Raw genomic sequence first — 22431 nt, 5'->3', positions numbered from 1 at the left:
AGAGGGATCTACCTTCCAGCTGCTTCCCTGACTGAGATCAGAGAGGGATCTACCTTCCAGCTGATTGCATTAAAAGATTCACTATTATAATTTCAGTTATTCTCTGCCTTAATCTTTGGATTGAGTATTCCACAACAGCATGTTTAATTGGCTCTGAGTTTTTGGACGTCTGTAAACATGTCCATAAAACAGCACAAAGAGCCTGTTTGGTTCATTCTGACTGGTTTACATTCAAGTCTGGTGACTTAAACTTGAATATTACCCTTCATCTTGTGTCCATGTGTGACAAATATACAGCAAAGCTCATTACAATCATATGTTTTGTTGAAGTTTATGGGATGTCTCTTTCCCATTGACTTTAATGTGTGATACAGTATGTCTTTTTGTAGTGTGCCGTGTGCTGCAGACCCATCAGTCAGAGGAACCCGCTGGTCTCTCCTTTGGGGTCAGTTTCCCTCCAGATCTAGCCAGTTCTACCGGTGATTACGGACCACAGGGAGTCGTGACTTTTTCAATGAAAAATATATATTTTTAAACATACAGCCCAAGCACTTTTGTACGGAAAGAATGTCAATTTCTCTGTATTTAAAAGGAAGAGAAAAAGGATCACTTTAAAATGTGGACAGAATCCACCCCCCCCCCCTTTCTTCCCCTGTCTCTTTCCCTCTCCCCCTCTCTCCCTTCTTCCCTTCACTCTATCCTGTGGCTTTCAGCCATGTGTTTCTCGTTGTCTGTTCCGATACTTCATACTAACTCTCTGCTTCGTGTGCATTTTTTAAGTCTCTGAAAACCACACAAAACAAACCGTAATTCCTTTCCTTTTTTTTTTCTTGTTTTGCTTCTGGCTCGTATTGAGATTTAATCAACTGCAAAATGAGAAAAACATTCACACAGGCTACAGTACATAAGTCAGCTGTGAGAGCACAATAAAAGGTGCATGATCCACAAATATGGACAGTGAATCGAAAACCCAATGTTTTCTATAGGATCATTTACAGCTTCTCCCTGGTTTATTTCAAATAGGTGAAAAAACATCTCAAGGGATGCAAATGATAAAGCATCTCAAGATGGAGAAGTTGAAACAAAGTAGATTGAATGCTTACGTAAGCATATTTACACGCCTCTAAAATAGGCAAGCTTTTACCTCTAGCAACGTACACAGATTTCAATTCCATACCATATGGTCAGTTGTTTTGCTCTCCATGGTAACTGAAAGGTCTGGCACTCCTTGGCTCTAAGTCTAGTGCTGACAGTAAGGCCCAGACATTAGTAGTATACTTTAATACTTTACCATCCCACAATGAGGTCAGACAATGTTTGTACTCAATCTCTGTGAGTGAGTAGGTCTGAGATAGGCAATAGTGTACATGTGTTGGTTGAGGGATAGGATGGTCATGTCTCTCCCTCTGTAGTCTCAGTCTATAGGTCTAATCATCATGCGGACTCCCTTCATAGAGTAGAATCCTCCGCCGTAGTCTGCCCAGAAAATTCCGTCCTGGAACTTGCTGCGGTAGACACCGCCAGTGTACCAAACACCATTCAGATTGGCCTGGCCACAGGAGTTGTACCACCAGCCTCCCTTAAGGAAGTGTGCACAGTTACCTGCATAGAGATCATGTAAATAGCCCATTTGTTTGTCTCATATGCTTTCTTTAGGGCCTACTGTATATCTTATGCATTTAGCCAACAGTATATTAATTGATTGGTTGACCCACCTGAGAAGGCATCCTTGTCTCTGTCCAGTGTGGTGAACTGCTTGCCGTTGTGGCTGCTGAGTGAGTCGCCAGCGTTTCCCTGGTAGGTGCCCAACCTCAGGCGGTAGCCCTCGTTCTCATGCTCCAGGTGGAAGCTGCTGTAATCAGCATACACCTTCTTCCCCACCCAGTCCTCCAGCTCCACTAGAAGTCTGTAGTCTCCCTGCTTCCCTAAATTGTAGATCCCCAGCAGCCCCAGCCAGTACTCCCCATCTATGTTGCCGAATCCATTCTAAGAAAGATAAATGAAAAGTTAGTTGTTGGTTTTGTATAGTCTGAGTGGTTGAAAAAGAGGAACGCTAAAAAAAGGAATACTATAAATCAATTTTTGTCAGAAAGTACCTTTGGAAGACAAATGCATCTAAATCACTTTTAGGTCTGTTCAGGTGAACATCTTTAATCTCTTTGGCCATGATAATATATAAGACAAACAACAATCAGTGAGTTCACTTCAGATTGAATTAGTGCACTGTAAGATATACCTAGTTTAGCTGTGGTAGTTTGGAAAGTCAACATTGGAGATTGAGCGGTGGAATATACCTTCCTGTTGGGTCTTCTTACCTTTCAAAATGGCCATCTCAAACTAAATCACTTCAGCAATAATACGCTGACACACACAAAATACATTATATTATAAGTGAAAACACAAGGGGTCCAGGCCTTGGAAAGGATCCTGAGACACCAGACCAGACAAGTTCCTTTTGGATAGGTCACATAACGGCACTGTTGTTGTCTCTGGCTTATTCGTTTTCAGTGTCTTTTCTCTTTTTCATCATCACCTTGTAGGCGTCCCAGTTCCTGAAGAAGTTGACAGAGCCATCCCTCCTGCTCTGGATGACAGTCCAGCCTCCGTTGTCCAGGCCCTGCTCACACCACACCTGCATGGGCCTCTCAGCTTCGCCAGGTTTCAGCAGGTACATACCGCTGGTGCTATGGCCAGCCTCCTGGGCCTGGAGACAGTCCCTGAAAGGACCTGGGGGAGCATGGAGGGTGGGATGGTGGGGGAGAGATGGAGGGAGAGATGGAGGCATGAAGGGAGAGATGGAGGGATGAAGGGAGAGATGGGGGGATGGTAGGAAAGAGATGGAGGGACAAAGGTAGCGACGGAGGGATTTATCAGTTACAAACTGTTAATCAAATCAAATTGTATTGGTCACATACACATATTTAGCAGATGTTATTGCGGGTGTAGCAAAATGCTTGTATTTTTATTTTATTATTGTCTTTTCGTTTTTTTTGTGTACACAGCATTTTCTGGGCTAATTATGTAAGAAATAACACACAAAATAACAAAATATCACACACCAGATGTAGGCAGTTAAAGCAGTGATTTGTTTAGAACACATTGAATATTAGGATTTATCTCTATCTACCATTCATTTGTTATACATTTGTCTTAGAGCAGATGTGAACAGTTCAACTATTGTGTTTGTTTAATGTGAGATGAATCTTTGCCTAGTTTATAGGTGAGGATCGCTATTAGTCTCAGCAAGCGGTGGTGAAGTAAGCCAGATGTGCAGATACTTTGTGGTCAGCGGAAACCATGTCATTCCAGCCTAGGTTCTGTCCATGCTTAGCATGAGAGGGAGCGATCCTGCAGAGGGTTCCCTTTCATACACAGCTGCCTTCAAATCCCACACGTTTTATTATTCTTGGGTCGGGACAATCTAAATGTGTTAGGAATTTCGGTAGATGAGTAAAATGTTTATTTTCTGTTTCTTTTTTCTCTTTTCCTTCTTCTGAACTTAGAATGCTACGACCTATTTTCTTTCCATCGAGGTCTGTGTTCTTTCTGGTGAGCAGCACCAAACCTAGTTCTAGCCGAATATGCAAATGTTACATCATAAACAAATCTGACTAAGAAGAAAATGAACACACATTGGTTTGAGGTTAATTTTGAAATAAGTCTAGGGCTTTATCCTTGCTACCAAACAAACAACAACTAACCACCCATCCACCCCCTCACCTACCACCTCACCCACCAACCTACACTACATGACCAATAGTATGTGGACACCTTTTCGTCGAACATCTCATTCCAAAATAATGGGCATTAATATGGAGTTTGTCCCCCTTTTGCTGCTATAACAGCCTCCACTCTTCTGGGAAGGCTTTCCACTAGGTGTTGCTGAGGGGAATTGCTTCCATTCAGCCACAAGAGCATTAGTGAGGTCGGGTACTGATGTTGGGCATTTAGGCCTGGCTGGCAGTCGGCATTCCAATTCATCCCAAAGGTGTTCGATGGGGTTGAGGTCAGGGCTCTGTGCAGGCCAATCAAGTTCTTCCACACCGATCTCGACAAACCGTTTCTGTATGGACCTCGCTTTGTGCATTTACAACTCGGCAATGAGTGTTGCAACCAAAGACCGCTTCAGCACTCAGCAGTCCCGTTCTGTGAGCTTGTATGGCTACCACTTCACGGCTGAGCCATTGTTGCGCCTAGACTATTCCACTTCACAATAACATAATTTACAGTTGACCGGGGCAGCTGTAGCAGGGTAGAAATTTGACGAACTGACTTGTTGGAAAGGTGGGATCCTATGATATTGCCACGTTGAAAGTCACTGAGCTCTTCAGTTAAGACATTCCACATGACAAAGTTTTGTCTATGGAGATTACATGGCTGTGTGCTCGATTTTATATATCTGTCAGCAATGTGTGTGGCTGAGATAGGCAAATCACAAATTTGAATGGGTGTCCACATACTTTTGTATATACGGTGCATTCGGAAAGTATTCAGACCCCTTGACTTTTTCCACATTTTGTTACGTTAAAGCCTTATTCTAAAATGGATTAAATAGTTTTTCCCCTCATCAATCTACACACATAATGACGAAGCAAAAACTGTTTTTTAGACATTTTTGCAAGTTTATTACAAATAAAAAACTGAAATATCACATTTACATAAGTATTCAGACCCTTTACTCAGTACATTGTTGAAGCACCTTTGGCAGGTATTACAGCCTTGAGTCTTCTTGGGTATGATGCTACAAGCTTGGCACAGAGACTTGTCCTGAAGTGACTCCTGCGTTGCCTTGGCTGTGTGCTTAGGGGCGTTGCCCTGTTGGAAGGTGAACCATCGCCCCATTCTGAGGTCCTGAGCAGGTTTTCATTAAGGATCTCTATGTACTTTGCTCTGTTCATCTTTCCCTTGATCCTGACTAGTCTCCCAGTCTCTGCCGGTGAAAAACATTGCCACAGCACTATGCTGCCAGCCCCATGCTTCACCGTAGGGGTGGTGCCAGCGAATCTTGTTTCTCATGGTCTGAGAATACTTTAGGTGCCTTTTGGTAAACTCCAAGTTGGCTGTCATGTGCCTTTTACTGAGGAGTGGTTTCCATTTGTGGCTTTCCAAATCATGTCCAATCAATTGAATTGACCACAGGTAGACTCCAATCAATTTCAAATCTCATAGCAAAGTGTCTGAATACCTATCTAAATAAGGTATATCTGTTTTTTATTTTGTATACAGTTGCAAAAATGTCTAAAAACCTGTTTTCACTTTGCCATTATGGGGTTTTGTGTGTAGATTGATGAGGGGAAAAAAACAATTCAATCCATTTTAGAATAAGGCTGTAACGTAACAAAATGTGGACGAAGTCAAGGGGTCTGAATACTGACCCAATGCACTATATAGTGTATCTAATAATCAGTTGCCTCACCCTCTGCACTGAAGTTGCCCTGCGGAGCCTTCTGGAGCTCCAGGGTGCTTCCTGTGGGTGCTGGCCCTGCTTGGGAGCCCCTGTCTCTGGGAAATGCCCGGCCGTGGTCCCTCTGGATCTCGTTGGTAAATCTCGGGATGCTAACCGGTATGTTCTCTGGCACCACCTGCACCAGTGGGGGGCCCTGAGGAGACTGCTCGTGCCGCCGGCCATACACCTGCAGACAGCGCTCTTCCAGGGCACCAACCAGAACTGACTGGCTGTTGACCACGGCAGAGAGCGCAGCGTATCGGACCTCTAGGTCACGGTAGCGGGCGGCCAGGCGTAGGGACTCTGCTGTGGCGTTCAGAATGCGTCCCTCCAGCTGAGCCAGCTCCAGAGAGTTGTCTCTCTTCCTGATGATCTCGTGCAGAAGCTGCATGTAGAGCTGGGTCACCCTGGAGTTCATGTTCCTGCTCTCCTTCCTCAGCAACTTCATCTCGTTCACCATGTTCCCATCAATGTTCACCACCAGCTTCAGGGTATCCATCTCCCGTCTCTGTTTGGAAAGCAGGTCCCTCACCGCCGCTACGTCCAGGCGGGTCACGCGGTCCTTGTCCGTGTGTAGGCCACGGCTGGTGCAGATTGGCCCTGTGATCTTCTGCTCAGGGACCAGGAAGGTATACGAGCACTTTTTGGGTGGTTCTCCTTTGTCCTCCAGGTACCTCCTTCTCCGGGTCAGGATGGGGGATCTGAGGCCCTCACTGCTGCCCCAGACGGACAGCCCAAGCAGGACAAACAGGCACCAAGCTCTGGGCCCCATAGCTAGTGGTTCCTTTTCTCTTCTTCTGCTCTTCTACAACAAGGCTGTCTGTGTCACTGGTGCACCTAAAACATAGGCAGGGGAGAGTGAGTCAATACGTGGTTGAATTCTTAGCAGTGGTGTGTGCACTGCAGAACAGACATGCAGAAATATGTTATCACAACTCCAATTCTGACATAAGTTCATTCACTCTTGGATATTCCTTCACGTTACTGCCCCTGACCAGGCTATATCATATCTCTGGGTGTGTTTGGTTAGCCCTGGTTCTCATATTCCTACATCTCCCCTGCTTTCTCAAGCTTCTACAAAAGCTTCCAGATTGTGTCTTTGGGTTATAGAAAAGGGCTATATAGGACCTATGTATTATTACAATTAAGTGGAGGGATACTGTTAAAAAATCTCTACTCTTTCATAATAAAAGTCTGAAAATCAAGTAGGAAGATTTTGTTTGGAATTAGATGAAGGCAAACATGAAGCCCCAATTCTAAATAAAAAAAGTTATCTCAAAGAAGTGTGTGCATAAGTGTACCTATAATAAGATTATGCCTGTGCATCTTTTGGGCGCCAGCTGGAGGCCAATGATTGTTTCTGACTGACCCATTTTACTCGCATCCTATTTCTCCTGGCTGGCCTAAATATGGCACTGGCTGAATTTGGTATCGAATGAAAGAGCTGGATGTGTGAGACTGGCTTATAAGTAATGTTTTCTGGGAATGCATTTTTTAAAATCAGAACTCAGGATAAGACCCAGATGCAGACAGCTAGAATCACAGATGTTTGACCCAAACCGGGTGCATGCAAAAGACAGGTCAAAGGTAGGCAGAGGTCCGTAATCCAGGACAGAGTCAATAAGGTGCAGAACAGCAGGCCGGCTCGGGGTCAGGGCAGGCAGGAGACAAAGGGCTGTGAGACATAGGTTTAATCCTAGACACATGAAAAATTGGATGAATACGGAGGGTACGGGGCAACAGAAGACAAACAGCAGAGAGGCTAATAATCTTGGAGAAATTTGCGGTCCGCTTGTCGTCGATACCTGGTGGTGGTCTTGAGAAGAGCAAACCGGGCTCTCTTCCAGATATGGCAACAGCAGCGGACTAACATCTGGGCCGAGGGTATGCTGACCTCTTCCTCTTGCTCCGGAAAGAGCAGGGGCTAACACCCCAGGGAACACTCGAGAGGTGAGAGCCCAGTGGCAGAACAGGGGAGGCTGTTGCAGGCTTATTCAACCCACACAAGTTGCTGGCAGAGTTGTCTCCAGGTCTCGCTCCGACTGGGCATTGGACTGCTAGTGGAACCCGGAGGACAGGCTGACCAATGAGCATGCAGAACGCCTTCCAGAACCCGGGACTAGAACTGAGGGCCCCGGTCGGAGACCATGTCCACCGGGAGTCCATGGATCCGGAAGACAGTGCTGCACCATGACCTGGGATGTCTCTTTGGCAGAGGGTAGGTTGAGGAGAGGAATGAAGTGGGTGGCTTTGGAAAACTGGTCCACTACTGTCAGGATGGAGGTGTTGCCATCAGATGAGGGAAGACGCGTGACGAAGTCCAGGGATATGTTAGACCAGGGATGGTGAGGGACAGGCAGTGGTTGAAGAAGACCAGGCAGAGCTTGCCAAGGAGTCTTGTTCTGTGCACAGATCGTGCAGGCGGCGATGAACGCGGAGACTTCCGGGACCATGTTAGGCAGGCCCCCAAAAGCGTTGTCGCACAAAAGTCAGGGCCCGATGAGAACCCAGGTGGCAGGCAAGCCTGGAGGAGTGGGCCCACTCCAAGACCAAGGAGTGGACAGTGTCAGGCACACGCAAACATCCTGTTATCTGCCCCCCCGGGGTTTGGCTGGGAACGATTCGCCTCACGGACCTGCTTCCCTATTCCCCAGCTGAGTTCCATCGCCAGACACGAGGTGGGAAGGATGGTCTCAGGGTCTGAGAGTGTAGCCGCGGGGCTATAGCAGCGTGACAGTGCATCCGGCTTGATGTTCTTGAATCCTGGTCGGTAGGAGAGGGAGAAGTTAAACCGGGTGAAAAGCAGGGCCCACCTAACTTAACTGGAATCGAGATGCTTAGCGGTGCGGAGATATTCCAGGTTATTGTGATCCATCCACACAATGAACAGATGTACCGCCCCCTCCAACCAGTGTCTACACTCCTCCAACACCATTTTCACCGCGAGAAGCTCACGATTCCCCACATCGTAGTTCCTCTCCGTGGCATTGAGGCGATGGGAGAAGAAGGTGCATGGATGTAACTTGAGGTCCAGGGCAGAACGCTGGGACAGGACAGCCCCCACTCCAACATCCGAAGCATTGGCCCCCAAGACGAACTGAAGGGATGTGTCAGGATGAACCAACATGGGAGCAGTGGTGAAGTGGTGCTTGAGGTCCCTGAACACCTGGTCAGCAGCTGGGGACCATGTGAATGGAACCTTGGGGGATGTGAGTGCAGACAGGGGGGAAGCCATGGTGCTGTAACTCCGGATAAAGTTGGCAGATCCCAGGAAACATTGCAGCGTCACTCTGGGCATAGGCTGGGGCCAATCCACCACCGCTCCATCTGTACATTCCTTGCAGCAATGATGTAACCAAGGAAGGGGACAGTGGAGCGATGGAATTCGCATTTCTCCGCTTTCACAAAAAGCTGGTTCTCCAGGAGGCGCTGGAGGACCTGTCGGACATGTGTTTTTGGGCTGAGTGGGAGAAAACGAGGATGTCATCGATGTAGACAAAAACGAACCGGTTCAACATGTCGCGGAGAACGTCATTAACCAAGGCCTAGAACACAGCATGGCCGTTGGTAAGTCCTAATGGCATGACATGTCTCAACCTCCAGTATGTATGCTGCAGTAGTTTATGTGTCGGGTCAGTTTGTTATATCTGGAGTACTTCTCCTGTCTTATCCGGTGTCCTGTGTGAATTTAAGTATGCTCTCTCCAATTCTCTCTTTCTCTCTTTCTTTCTCTCTCTCGGAGGACCTGAGCCCTATGACCATGCCTCAGGACTACCTGGCCTGATGACTCCTTGCTGTCCCCAGTCCACCTGGCAGTGCTGCTGCTCCAGTTTCAACTGTTGTGCCTGGGATTATTATTATTTAACCATGCTGGTCATTTATGAACATTTGAACATCTTGGCCATGTTCTGTTATAATCTCCACCCGGCACAGCCAGAAGAGGACTGGCCACCCCACATAGCCTGGTTCCTCTCTAGGTTTCTTCCTAGGTTTTGGCCTTTCTAGGGAGTTTTACTAGCCACCGTGCTTCTACACCTGCATTGCTTGCTGTTTGGGGGTTTAGGCTGGGTTTCTGTACAGCACTTTGAGATATCAGCTGATGTACGAAGGGCTATATAAATAAATTTGATTTCATTTTGATGACCAGGTATTCATAGTGGCCGCTGGCCATGTTGAAGGCGGTCTTCCACTCGTCCCCTTCCCGTATCTGCACCAGATGGTAGGTGTTCCACAGGTCCAACTTGGAGAAAACGGTGGCCCTCTCGAGCGGCATGAAGGCCGAGGGGATGAGTGGTAGCGGTTCTTCACTGTGATGTTATTGAGGCCCCGGTAGTCGATGCATAGGGTTCTGTCCTTCTTCTCTACAAAGAAGAACTTTGCGCTGGTCGGGGGAGGCAGAAGGACGGATACACACTGCAGCTGTAGGGAGACCTCGATGTAAGTCTCCATAGCCATGTCCATGCCCAGAAAATACCTCATTTGGACACTGCTGGACACGGGCTGGTCCCAGTTGCATTTGGCTTTGGACAGCTAGGAGAAATTACTTTCCCGGGATGGTGAGAGAGGGGAGTGTCTTCCTGTCAAACCAGTTCCTTTCGGCGCTGCCACCCACCATGGGTGCGGGCCACTCGATATTGAGTCTGGTCGGTGATCGTTTACAGACATCGATTAGCCCATATTTTTCATTAGGTACTGAAGTTCTGATGAGGGAGAAAGACAGCCTAGGGCTTGGGCTTCTTCTTCTTCTTCTTAAACAATGAGGAAGTCCCCTTCTCCTTCATCCGCTGTCAAACATACAGTGGGGAGAACAAGTATTTGATACACTGCGGATTTTGCAGGTTTTCCTACTTACAAAGCATGTAGAGGTCTGTAATTTTTATCATAGGTACACTTCAACTGTGAGAGACAGAATCTAAAACAAAAATCCAGAATATCACATTGTATGATTTTTAAGTAATTCGTTTGCATTTTATTAAATTACATAAGTATTTGATCACCTACCAACCAGTAAGAATTCCGGCTCTCACAGACCTGTTAGTTTTTCTTTAAGAAGCCCTCCTGTTTTCCACTCATTACCTGTGTTAACTGCACCTGTTTGAACTCGTTACCTGTATAAAAGACGCCTGTCCACACACTCAATCAAACAGACTCCAACCTCTCCACAATGGCCAAGACCAGAGAGCTGTGTAAGGACATCATGGATAATATTGTAGACCTGCACAAGGCTGGGATGGGCTACATGACAATAGGCAAGCAGCTTGGTGAGAAGGCAACAACTGTTGGCGCAATTATTAGAAAATGGAAGAAGTTCAAGATGATGGTCAATCACCCTCGGTCTGGGGCTCCATGCAAGATCCCACCTCGTGGGGCATCAATGAACATGAGGAAGGTGAGGGATCAGCCCAGAATTACACAGCAGTACCAGGTCAATGACCTGAAGAGAGCTGGGACCACAGTCTCAAAGAAAACCATTAGTAACACACTACGCCGTCATGGATTAAAATCCTACAGCGCACGCAAGGTCCCCCTGCTCTAGCCAGCGCATGTCCAGGCCCGTCTGAAGTTTGCCAATGACCATCTGGATGATCCAGAGGAGGAATAGGAGAAGGTCATATAGTCTGATGAGACAAAAATAGAGCTTTTTGGTCTAAACTCCACTCGCCGTGTTTGGAGGAAGAAGAAGGATGATTACAACCCCAAGAACACCATCCCAACCGTGAAGCAGGGAGGAGGAAACATCATTCTTTTGGGATGATTTTCTGCAAAGGGGACAGGATGACTGCACTGAGGGGAGGGTGGATGGGGCCATGTATCGTGAGGTCTTGCCAACAACCTCCTTCCCTCAGTAAGAGCATTGAAGATGGGTCATGGCTGGGTCTTCCAGCATGACAACGACCCAAAACACACAGCCAGGGCAACTAAGGAGTGGCTCCGTAAGAAGCATCTCAATGTCCTGGAGTGGCCTAGCCAGTCTCCAGACCTGAACCCAATAGAAAATCTTTCGAGGGAGCTGAAAGTCCGTATTGCCCAGCGACAGCCCCGAAACCTGAAGGATCTGGAGAAGGTCTGTATGGAGGAGTGGGCCAAAATCCCTGCTGCAGTGTGTGCAAACCTGGTCAACAACTACAGGAAACGTATGATCTCTGTAATTGCAAACAAAGGTTTCTGTACCAAATATTAAGTTCTGCTTTTCTGATGTATCAAATACTTATGTCATGCAATAAAATGCAAATTAATTACTTAAAAATCATACAATGTGATTTTCTGGATTTTTGTTTTAGATTCCGTCTCTCACAGTTGAAGTGTACCTATGATACAAATTACAGACCTCTACATGCTTTGTAAGTAGGGAAACCTGCAAAATCGGCAGTGTATCAAATACTTGTTCTCCCCACTGTATAGGACATAGATCCTCAGGGTAACCTGCCGCTACCTCTGCCCAAGTGGGTTGCAATTGCGGGGTCGAAGCATATGCTTCGCTTGTCTCTCAACGAACAAATCGTGTCTCTCAACCGTCAGGGAGTGAAGCAATTCTATCCTTACAAGTGAAAAAGCCAGTTTGGGGTAGCTAGCTTTGCGGAGACCCTTACAAAAATGTACCATGTAAAGGTACTGCTGTAAATACCATGGTATTTTCCTGCCACAGCAGTGACCAAAAACCATGATGATCGTATAATGGTATTTATTTTATTGTACTGCCGTGGATGGAGGGAATATACCATGGTTTTACACTAACAGCATGTAAACATGAAAGCACGGTAGTTGTTTATAATGTATTATCATGATGTTCTGCGTAACAACATTTTACGGGTTAAGTGACCAAAAATGCAAAAATGTATGGTACTCACATAATGCAATATTCACTACTCGCTCTGCAATTAAAAAGCATAGGCCTAGTGGACACTCTTAAAACTTCTTAAGGCTAGGGGGCGGTATTTTCCCGTCCGGATGAAAAGTGTGCCCAAAGTAAACTGCCTGCTACTCAGGCCCAGAAGCTAGGATATGCATATTATTAGTAGATTTGGATAGAAAAGTGAAGTGAAGTTTCTAAAATCGTTTGAATGATGTCTGTGAGTATAACAGAACTTATTTGGCAGGCGAAACCCCAAGGACAAACCATCCAGGGGGAAAGTAAATCGAGGTCACTCTCTTTTCAATGGATTTGAATGGGAATCTAGAATTCTAACGCAGTTGCTTGCAGTTCCTATCGCTTCCACTAGATGTCAACAGTCTTTAGAAATGTGTTGATGTTTTTCCTTTGAGAAATGAAGAAGTAGGGCTGTCCAGAACGAGGGTCGAGTGAAGTGTACTGTTTGTTAGAGGCGCGTGACCTGAAAAGCTTGCTCCACTTTTGTTTTCCTCCGATATTGAACACAGTTTATCCCGTCTGAAAATGTATTGATTATTTACGTTAAAATATACCTAAAGTTGTATTAGGAAAGTTGTTTGAAATGTTTGGACAAAGATTACAGGTAATTTATGAGATATTTTGTAGTCATGGAGCGCAAGTTGAAATCTGTGTTTTTCTGGATCGAACGTGCCAAATAAATTTACATTTTGGATATATAACGACGGAATTAATTTATGGGACATATTGGAGTGCCAACAGAAGAAGCTCGTCAAAGGTAAGGAATGAATTATATCTTTATTTCTGAGTTTCGTGTCGCGCCTTGTGGGTTGAATTATGATGGTCTGTCTTTGTTTCACGGAGTGCTGTCCTCAGATAATAGCATGGTTTGCTTTTGCCGTAAAGCCTTTTTGAAATCTGACACGTTGGCTGAATTAACAACAAGTATAGCTTTAATGTGTATGGCATGTGTGATTTCATGAAAGTTTAATATTTGCAGTAATTTCATTTGAATTTGGCGCTCTGCCATTTCACCGGATGCTGTCAAATCGATCCCGCTAAAGGGATTTGATCCCTAAGAAGTTTTTAACCCCCTTAAGAAGATAAGGTATTAAAAAAAATGTTTCCTGGTGCTTCTCTCTTCAATACAGCTATCTCTCCTCAACGACTAGGTTAATCTTATACATAGCCAACATACTAAAAACTACTTGCAAAAGGTATTAATAATAATCTTATCTCAAAGATACATTTTCAGAATTTCATATCCCTAACAACAGCAAGTTACAATGTTCCCCCTGTTTATAAAAGACAGGTGAAACAGATCAGGGTGTGACCGTGTTAACATTTGTTGGAGTCCTCTGTTCCTCTGTTGCCACTACAGGCTAGCTTGACTGGAGCTAAAATTAGACAATTCTGGCTTTTTTGCTAACATACTTTCATAAATTCATTCAACTATCAAAACGTCATAAAAAAGAAGAATTATATCATTATTCTCGCTTAACTTTGTTTTATATCCTATGCTTTATAACTCGCTCACCTTCCAGATAAGGTTTCAAATAATTAGTTTACCTAGTGCTTCTCTCTTCAATGTTCAGTTCGCTCTCTCTCATTCAACTGACTGATAAGGCAGGCTTAGCGTTCGCAACTGTTTTTCAGTGAGATCTGCTATTGGCTCCTTTACTTGTCGCTAGTAGTCGCTAGATGACATTTGCAGTTGCCTTTCTCCAGCACTGCTGCAGTCCGGAAGTAGTTTCTTCACCCCTCCCCCTTCACACCCCCTCCCCTTGTGCTTCTCTGTCTGTGTGTGTGTGTTGTTGCACAGACAGCTTCTTCCACTCTCGAATGCATCAGAATTTAGTTGGAAAAGTTGGTACATTTCATCAAAATTCCCCAAAAGACAGCCTAAAAGTAGCTACATTTGTCACCGGAGGGGCCTGAAAACTCACTAAATATAATCATGATAATGACAATGCAAATAAATCAATCAGTTATAAATGATTCAATCTGTAATCTCAATCAGTTTGACCTCAGGATTTATCAATTTAGCAAATAATAATTACATTTCATACTTCCAGGTTTGTCTTCATATCTACATGTAATTTTGTTACATTTTAACCATATTTCAGTGGCATAATTGTCCCGTGATGATCTGTAAGGCCTTGATCATTGTCCATTGATATAACACAATAGGTTTGAAGCATGCGCTCCAAGCTGCGCTCCGTGGTAATAACTATAAACGATAACTGATGTCCCGCTCTCCCGAGAGTAACAGATAGTTCAGATGAAAGATAACAGATTCTGTGGATTTATGTTGATTTGTGGATGCACACAATGTCTGGATTAGATGGAGTTGGGGGAGAGAAAGCAGCGAGGTCAGGCAGTGGAGATTTCCTCCTTTTAATGAGTTGAGATCTGTCAGACATTTCAACCTGACCTAATTAAAGCGCTCTGGTCAAGCTGGGCAAGTGGCTATGAATTAAAGGTAGATTTCACCAACTCCATGAGCCTTTTCCACAGCCACCCCAGAATTCTGTTAAATTCCACACTCCTCAAAAGGCTCATCCCTCCACGTCCTCTGTCATCTCAGGGAGAGGAATTATTTGGACAACAGGCTGGATATATGTCTGGTTCTTTACCTGGATCTCCACTGATCTAACACGACCGTTTGTAGTTCAGTATTCCTTCAACCTCTATCAGGACGGTCCGCAAGACGGTTTCAGGGACAGTTTGGTCACCCAGAACGGCTTGTAAGGCCGTCTTAACCAATTTGATCTCTTGCTCCCGTGTTCCTCAAAAATGAGCTTCTTGGGGGTTGAATTTGAAGAAGATTTGTTGGCTCCATCAGTTGATCCTGGAGGGTTGGTTACATTGCTTGGAAGGTTTCCTCCAACTTGGCCTCTCCTGCCTTGAAGTTTGTGCCTCTGTCAGCCAGGATCTTGTAGCGTTTCCCCCGTCGGGAGCTAAACCGCCTTAGGGCCATGAGGAAGACTTCAGCATCCAAACTCTCAAGTAGTTTCAGGTGGATACATCTAGTTTTCAAGCACTTAAACAGAATGCCCCAGTGCTTCTCCACTCGACGATCTAGCTTGATTGTAATGGGCCCAAAACAATCTACTCCTGTTGAACAGAAGGTGGATTTGAGGAGGCGCAAGCGAGCAGTGGCAAATCTGCCATGCAGGCGTATTGGTGCTTGTGAATTGCTCCTCGTCCTCCATGAATCCAGTACTTCTGCCACATCGCCCCATAGACTCTTACTGGCCCTGGGTGGAGAAGCTTCTTATCATAACTCTTGATGAGGAGGTTGTTGAGAGGGTGTCTGGAGTCAAGGATAATTGTATGGATAGCATCGGGATCCAATACTTTTGCTTGGTGCAGCCTCCCTCTGACTCTGATCATTCCGAATATTTGGTCATTCTCTGGGGCAGAAGAGAGAAGACAGCTGTCCTTAGCCACTTCCTTACCTGCTTTCAGAGATTTGAGCTCCTCAGGGAAGCTGACTGCTTGTGCATGCTGTAGGAGGAGTGTCTCTGCAGTGAGGGAGGTGGGTATGAAAGCCACCACATATGAGGTGTTTGGGATTGTGCTGGGTCAGGGAGAGCTGTTGTTGGCTCCCTGGAGATGTTGTAGCATGTGCTTCAGTTGGTTGTGTAGGGGCACCGGGGCTGTCGGCCACTCGTTCTCACTCGAAAATCATAGTTCACTACTATTTGACCTGGCTTGTGGCAGGAGGTGCAGGATACCTCTACTGTGTTGCTAGCCCACTGTCAGACCTCAAAAGCCCTTTGGATAGGAGATTCTGGACTTTGTCGAGGAGTGCTTTCGTTTCAGCAGTGGATGGGAGGCTCTGTAAGCAGTTATCCACATAGAATGCATTCTCCACTGAATCCCAGACTTCTGGGTCACTGTCTGGGTGCTCCCAGGCGTGTCTCTGCAGAGCATAGGTCAGTAGCTGCACAGGGAGATGGAGCTAGACTGCTTCTGGTTAATAGGACTTGCTGTGACTCTACAGCTTGGGTGGAGAGAAGTAGATGGACAATTGTGGGTAATCTGACCCGATCAGGATGAGTGGCGCAACCCTGGCCATGTTGCGAAGAGGCAGTCCTCTGAGATGAGGATATTGCTTCTGTAGAACACTCATCTTGCAGGAAGGCCATATGCCGTGAAGGCATTTGGATATTGTAGGCCACGTCCCTATGTCCTGAAGGTGAAATGCAAAATGTCACAGCAGAGCTCTTCACTTGGATAATATTATGTCGCACCGTTCTGAGGTTAAGGGCCTCGGGGGTCCCCTTCAGGTTCAGCTGCCATGCAGCAGCTAGGAGAATGATTGTTCGTTCAGACCCATCATCTAGAACATTGATTGTGTCCATGGTCCTCCCTTTGCTTTGCAGAGTGACCTTTACTACCTTCAACATGACCCTTGGCTGGTCGAGGTACAGTAGAGCTCCTTTGTGGCTCCTACCATGAGCATACTCTGCTCCTTCGGTGTTTGGGGAATTACTTCATGCAATACTGTGAGATGGATTTTCTTACAGCTGTTGCAGGGTTTCAGCAATGTGCAGCTCTCCGATTTATGGCTACGGGCACACTTGTAGCATCGCTCACCTGAAGTTATCCAGGCCTTCAATTGGGGTCGAGTGAGATTTTGTACCTTGGGTCATGAGCCCAGGAAGTTCCCCTTACTATTGCAATAAGGCAATTGTGCTGGAATTTGAGAGCGATCTTCTTCCCGGGTTCCTCCCTTCCGGGTTCCTCCCCGGCTTCACTATTTAAGTACATGGTAGTGGAATTCAGCCTTTTATGACCCTCCTTGCGTTCAAACTCCTTCCTTAACCAGAGGCTGTGGCTGAGATTGAGGCCTGGTGAGCAATGCTCTTCGCCCTCATCTTCACCTGCAATCATGCTGCCATGGAGGCACGTTCAGGATGTTGTCAATTACACTCTGGACTAACCATATCTCGCTTTCGGAGCCTGGAGAGCAGCCGTGTATGATTTTGCGGAGTGCATTTTGGATTTGGTCAGCTTGTATACACTGGGGAACCTCAAGTGATCCATCAGTACTTGTTATTTGTAACTTTCTGACAGATGACTGTGAATACCCAGTAGGCTCTCCAATGCCATTTCCAAGAAGATGAAATAACTTTCCTTTCCACTCTCAAAGTATGGCAGTTTGGGTCTTGGAATTCCATAGGCTGAGGCTATTAGCAGTTCCATGATGTTGGCTCCCTAATCTGGTTGCATGAAGGATACAACCATGACTGCTGATGAGCTAACTGTGGCCTCGTTGGGCTTGTCCCCTACTGTCCCAGACCCTAAATTGGTGGCAGCCTGAAATGAGTGAGAGCTGATGGTTGATGACTGGCCTGGTCCAAGCCCTGGATGGGAGGAACGATTTTACGTTGTTGTTAATTGGCAGAAAGGCGAAGGAGAGGTGCTTTGGCTAGATGGAGGGGGAATGCTAACTTGTGTCGCTGGCATAGAGGGCGTTCTCGGAGCGGCCTGTCCCCCCGTGGTCCATGCTGGCTATTGACCTCAGAGCCTCCCGGGACTATGTGCCATGCTGTACCAGAGAAGCAGATTGGCAAAGAGAGGCAAACAGGTCAGGTCCATGTGGAGTGGTGGTCAGGTCAATCCCCTGTTTGTTCCTCTCCAGGAAGGATGATTATGCATCCCACTTCCTCAAATGTATCCATCTGAAAAGTATGATTGTATAGGCTTGGATTGTCTAGGAATGGTTCCATGAACATGACAGTGAATTCACCTTACTGGTGACTGGCCTGCCCAATACACTTTTAAACTTCTTGAAATTTTTCAAATTCACTGACCTTCATGTCTTAAAGTAATGATGGACTGCCATGTCTCTTTGCTTATTTGATCTGTTCTTGCCATAATATGGACTTGTTATTTTACCAAATAAGGCTATCTTCTGTATACCACCACTACCTGTTCACAACACAACTGATTGGCTCAAACACATAAAGAAGGAAAACAATTCCCACAAATTAACTTTTAAGAAGGCACACCTGTTAACTGAAATGCATTCCAGGTGAGTGTGTGACTACTTGTCTCCAACAGATGCTGTTTGATTGGTTACTTCGAGCTTGTGGCCACGCCCAAGTGAGACATCGAAACAAGTATTTGAAATAGAACCCTCATCCATCCAACACTTTTGACAGATGCAAAATATGACCTACTTCACATCAATAGGCTACCCATAAAAACAAATCCTCTGGATTCAAACATACTGAGGAAGCAATGACTCAATATGTCTTGGATGGAAAAAGTAGTGGGGGCACGCAATCATTTCTGCCTGCGGTCTTCTCGGAAATGTTCTGAGGTGCATTGAAGGGTCCCATCCCAACCATACTTAATGGGAGGGGTCCAGTAGCATTTACCTAAACCAAAACCAATGTGGTGGCAAAATTGTTCACTGTCAAAAGAGAGAAACATTGTATTACTGCCTGACGTCAAGCAGAGGGCAACATCAGATGTTCTTTATTTATGTCGGTACTATTGATTAAGTGTTATTTATCATTACCAGTCCAGCACTGGAAATCCATGAATTTCCTTTGTGTCGGGCTTTCAGGCAAATCAAATCGAAAGCACCCCAAAACATACTTACAGATGGAGAATAGGTTTGAGGAAAATTGGAGGAGGAGAGATTAAGAAAGGGATATATTAGAACTTTAAAGCCATAATAAGTCAGAGACTTGGGACGTCTCTTTTTCTCTTTTATCAAAACCCTTTTTCATCATCACTATCAATAATTAGGCTTCAGCGATTAACCCTTCTTAAAAGTTAGTCCCAAACCCCAATTTAGATAAGTGACAGTATTTACAGAAAAGGATCCATATGGCAGGATTATTCATCTAATAGTGTGTTATTACTGCTGTATAGTATGTCTCTGTTGCTAACACCCTAGGCCTGCTACTCTTCATCAAGTCAGCCACATTCAGAGCATTACATTTTTCATTGACTTATAAAAAGCAAAACAAAGTTTCCAAAGTACATTTTCCCCCTCAGGTAGAGCCAGACCGATAGCTCATTTATATTGATGGGGCGGTTTGCATCCAGACAGGTCAAACTTGCGGTGACTGTCCTACAGTAGGCTGGCAGAGGACAGTCTTTGGGGTGACTGTCCTACAGTGCCAGTGGGTCACTGGATGTTCTGCTGTGACTGAAGTATGTCTGTTCAGTCACAGGCAGACCCAGGGGGGATGTTTACTCAGTCTTTTCTCCTTACCCAAAGTTTGTCTAATAATGGCTCACATTTGTAAGTTAATAAACCATTGATAACAGTTAATAAACCTTTAACAACAGCGAATAAAGCGTTAATAAACAGCGGGAGTGTATTAAAATAGATGAACAACTAATTGTGGTTAATGGTTTAAGTTCTGGGAGGCTTCCATTAAAATACAAGCCCTTTGTAATGACATTTCTTCGAAATAAATGAGTTGCATAATGGTAATAGAACCCATTTTCAGAACTATGATACTCTTGAGGATGACAGATGCGATCTACAAACGTGTTGTTATCTCTCATCTAAACAATACCGTGACTGGAATTTGCTGTTTAACGTAGTTGAAGAAAAGACAAACAGGAAGCTACAGGAAAGAGGAGTGTGTACACACCTGCAGCTGTGTGGAGACAGTCTATGCGTCCCAACGTCGTTTGTTTCTCCTGCTGGTCTTTGTTACAGGCTTGTCGGAGCCGATGTCTCAGTCTCCGTTGTGGCTCCTGTATAACTGCATGCTCTTGACTCTCATGCCTTATGCCTAGTACTGGTCTCTCTGTCTCGCTCTCTCTCTGGCATTCAAACACACACGCATGCAGACACACACTCGCAGTAGGATGGAGGCTGGTCCAAAAAGATTGAGCTAGCCTGGGGTGATGGTAATTTTTCACTGTGGAGTGGGAGGTTGTCCTGCCAACTACCTTTGATGTCATAGTGCTTCTAAAGAATAACAAAACTCCTCCTAATATAAGGTTTCAACTGCTAATGGAAGGAAGGTATTTTTGGTATTTTGTTAGGATCTCCATTAGGTGTTGCGAAAGCACCAGCTACGCTTCCTGGGGTCAACACAAAACCTGAAACATGACCTAATACAGAATGTCAATAGACATGAACAGCTCAAGGACAGAACTACATCAATTTAAAAATGGAACACGTAGCCTACATATCAATATATACGCACAAACTAAAAAAGGGGAGAGGTGTTGTGCCGTGAGGTGTGAAGGAAGGAGGGAGGGAAGGAAGGAAGGAAAGGAGGAAGGAGAGAAGGAAGTAAAGAGGGCAGGAAAGAAAAAAGAAAAGATCGAAACCCACTATGCCTGGTTGCCTGGAATTGGTGTGTGTGGTGATGACACTTACACCCACTCTGGATCACACGTACATACTTACACTTGCTGTTGTTGCAGCTTAGTGCTTGGTGTTTGTTTCACTCACGCTCTCTCAATCAATCTTAAACTTTCAATCTCGTGGTTAAGCTTTGAAACTTTCCCATATAACCCACTTATCAACAACTCACTCTCAATCACTTTCAACATTTCTCTCATACATACCTCTGCTTCTATTTCTAGAAGTCCTCTTAGAAGAACTTATGATCTTGATTATCCAGTGTTTTGGCTCTTATAAAAGAGGTTTCTGTGAGGGATGGTTGTGAGTTTATGTGTGTTTGTCCCACAAGGCAGGGTGTGTATATTGTGGCCATCTCAGAGCTATTGGCAGCTGTGTTTATTTGATTATGGACACAATATGTGGTCTCAGCAAACAAAGAGGGCTTTAGGCAAAATGTTTTGGACATAAAACCCAAATGAGGAAATACTTGTGAGTGTGGGAGAAGGGTACTACTTGGAAAATACTGGGATAGGGGACTTTCTTAAACTTTCTTGACGTGTGTGTGTGTGTGTGTGTGTGTGTGTGTGTGTGTGTGTGTGTGTGTGTGTGTGTGTGTGTGTGCTTGGGTGTTTCATTGTCTCTCAAAGGTGGTTGTTTGTATGTAAAAATAGGTAACTCTTAACTTTGGAGAAAAAGTTATTATGAGAGTGAAGAAAACACAAAGCATGTAGCATTCCTTGTCTGGAATTGATTTACATTTAAATGAATACGTTCTCTACCCCTCAACACTCTTTAAGTAACCTGTTGCACATCACACACACACATTTATTTTATCATTAAGAGTCATAGCCTTCAATAAAGACAAAGGTATTATAGCCAATAATTGTTATTCTTGCCCTATTAATAATTCTGTTGCTTTGTTGGATTTGGACACTGTAGGCCAGTGCTCCTAATGTACATTTTAATTTAATTTAGCTTTTTTATAGATTATTTTCCTCCAGTCTATACTAGTATGGATCAGCCACAAGAAAATGATTGATTACCAAAGTTGTACATCATTAGAAGTGATTTTAATTTCCATGAAACATCAAACAAGAGCCTTAGTGATCTCCGATGAGTGCAAGAATGGGTATTATCATGTCTTGTTGTCTCGAGATTTTCTTAATGTTTGTGGTGAAAAGATGGTCTCTCCCCAAGGCAACTTGTACATCTATACACTGGATTGAAAAACTGTATATTTGATAGGCATACTGTATGTTGAATCACAAAGTGTCATATTTAAACCAATATTATTCGGAGCATGTGACAAATAACATTTAATTTGATTTGATTTGACCAACATCAAAGATTTCTATAACCCAGGATAGACCAGTCTGTCGTTTCCAAAGGGAGCTAATTAATCATAGTGGGCAGAACAAGCAAGGAGGTGGGCAGAGCCAAGCACGAGCTAGCGAGGTCATATTTGCGGTGTTTTAGCATGTATTTACATATTTCCGTTAGGGAACACCTACTCTGTGAAGTGCGTGGGCAATAACTCAATTCACCCTTGCACTCTTCCTAAACAAAGCCATTTTTTTTTCTTTGGCAAAGGGTTGAGTCTACCAAACTTAGTCCACTCTGTTTGTAACAAATTATAGTTTTGGGAACAGAAAACTGAATTGAGATCAAATGTTTGATGAGAAAATGTGTAGAATGTCTGGCAAAATCCATATCACTCCATCTTCTCCCACTGCCGGCCACTGGGCTTCCTCTCATCACCATAGTTGGTGGTGAGTGGAAATGCCAACCGGATGCTTTAGA

At 44.8% G+C, this 22431-nt stretch overlaps 1 protein-coding gene across 1 annotated transcript; it reads right to left on the bottom strand.

Annotated features, from left to right (window-relative positions):
- Nucleotides 1-319: 319 nt before the first annotated feature.
- Nucleotides 320-20926, bottom strand: LOC139376215 (angiopoietin-related protein 1-like). The gene is made up of 5 exons (XM_071118520.1): nt 19925-20926; nt 5417-6283; nt 2534-2727; nt 1716-1986; nt 320-1602 (listed from the first exon to the last, which is right to left on the bottom strand). The coding sequence occupies exons 2-5, from the start codon at nt 6216-6218 to the stop codon at nt 1415-1417; spliced, it is 1455 nt and encodes a 484-aa protein (XP_070974621.1). The 5' UTR covers nt 6219-6283; nt 19925-20926; the 3' UTR covers nt 320-1414.
- Nucleotides 20927-22431: the final 1505 nt, after the last annotated feature.

Source organism: Oncorhynchus clarkii, chromosome 20, assembly GCF_045791955.1.
Source record: "Oncorhynchus clarkii lewisi isolate Uvic-CL-2024 chromosome 20, UVic_Ocla_1.0, whole genome shotgun sequence".
Classification (NCBI taxonomy): domain Eukaryota; kingdom Metazoa; phylum Chordata; class Actinopteri; order Salmoniformes; family Salmonidae; genus Oncorhynchus; species Oncorhynchus clarkii.
Note: the sequence above shows the minus strand (reverse complement) of the source record. Positions and strands in the feature narration are given on the sequence as shown.

Coding starts and splice junctions, on each gene's coding strand:
- LOC139376215 (XM_071118520.1), bottom strand. CDS start 6,218: ATGGGGCCCAGAGCTTGGTGCCTGTTTGTCCTGCTTGGGCTGTCCGTC. Junction 2,728..5,416: donor GGGCAACTTCAGTGCAGAGG/GTGAGGCAACTG, acceptor ATGCTCCCCCAG/GTCCTTTCAGGGACTGTCTC. Junction 1,603..1,715: donor AGACAAGGATGCCTTCTCAG/GTGGGTCAACCA, acceptor ATCTCTATGCAG/GTAACTGTGCACACTTCCTT.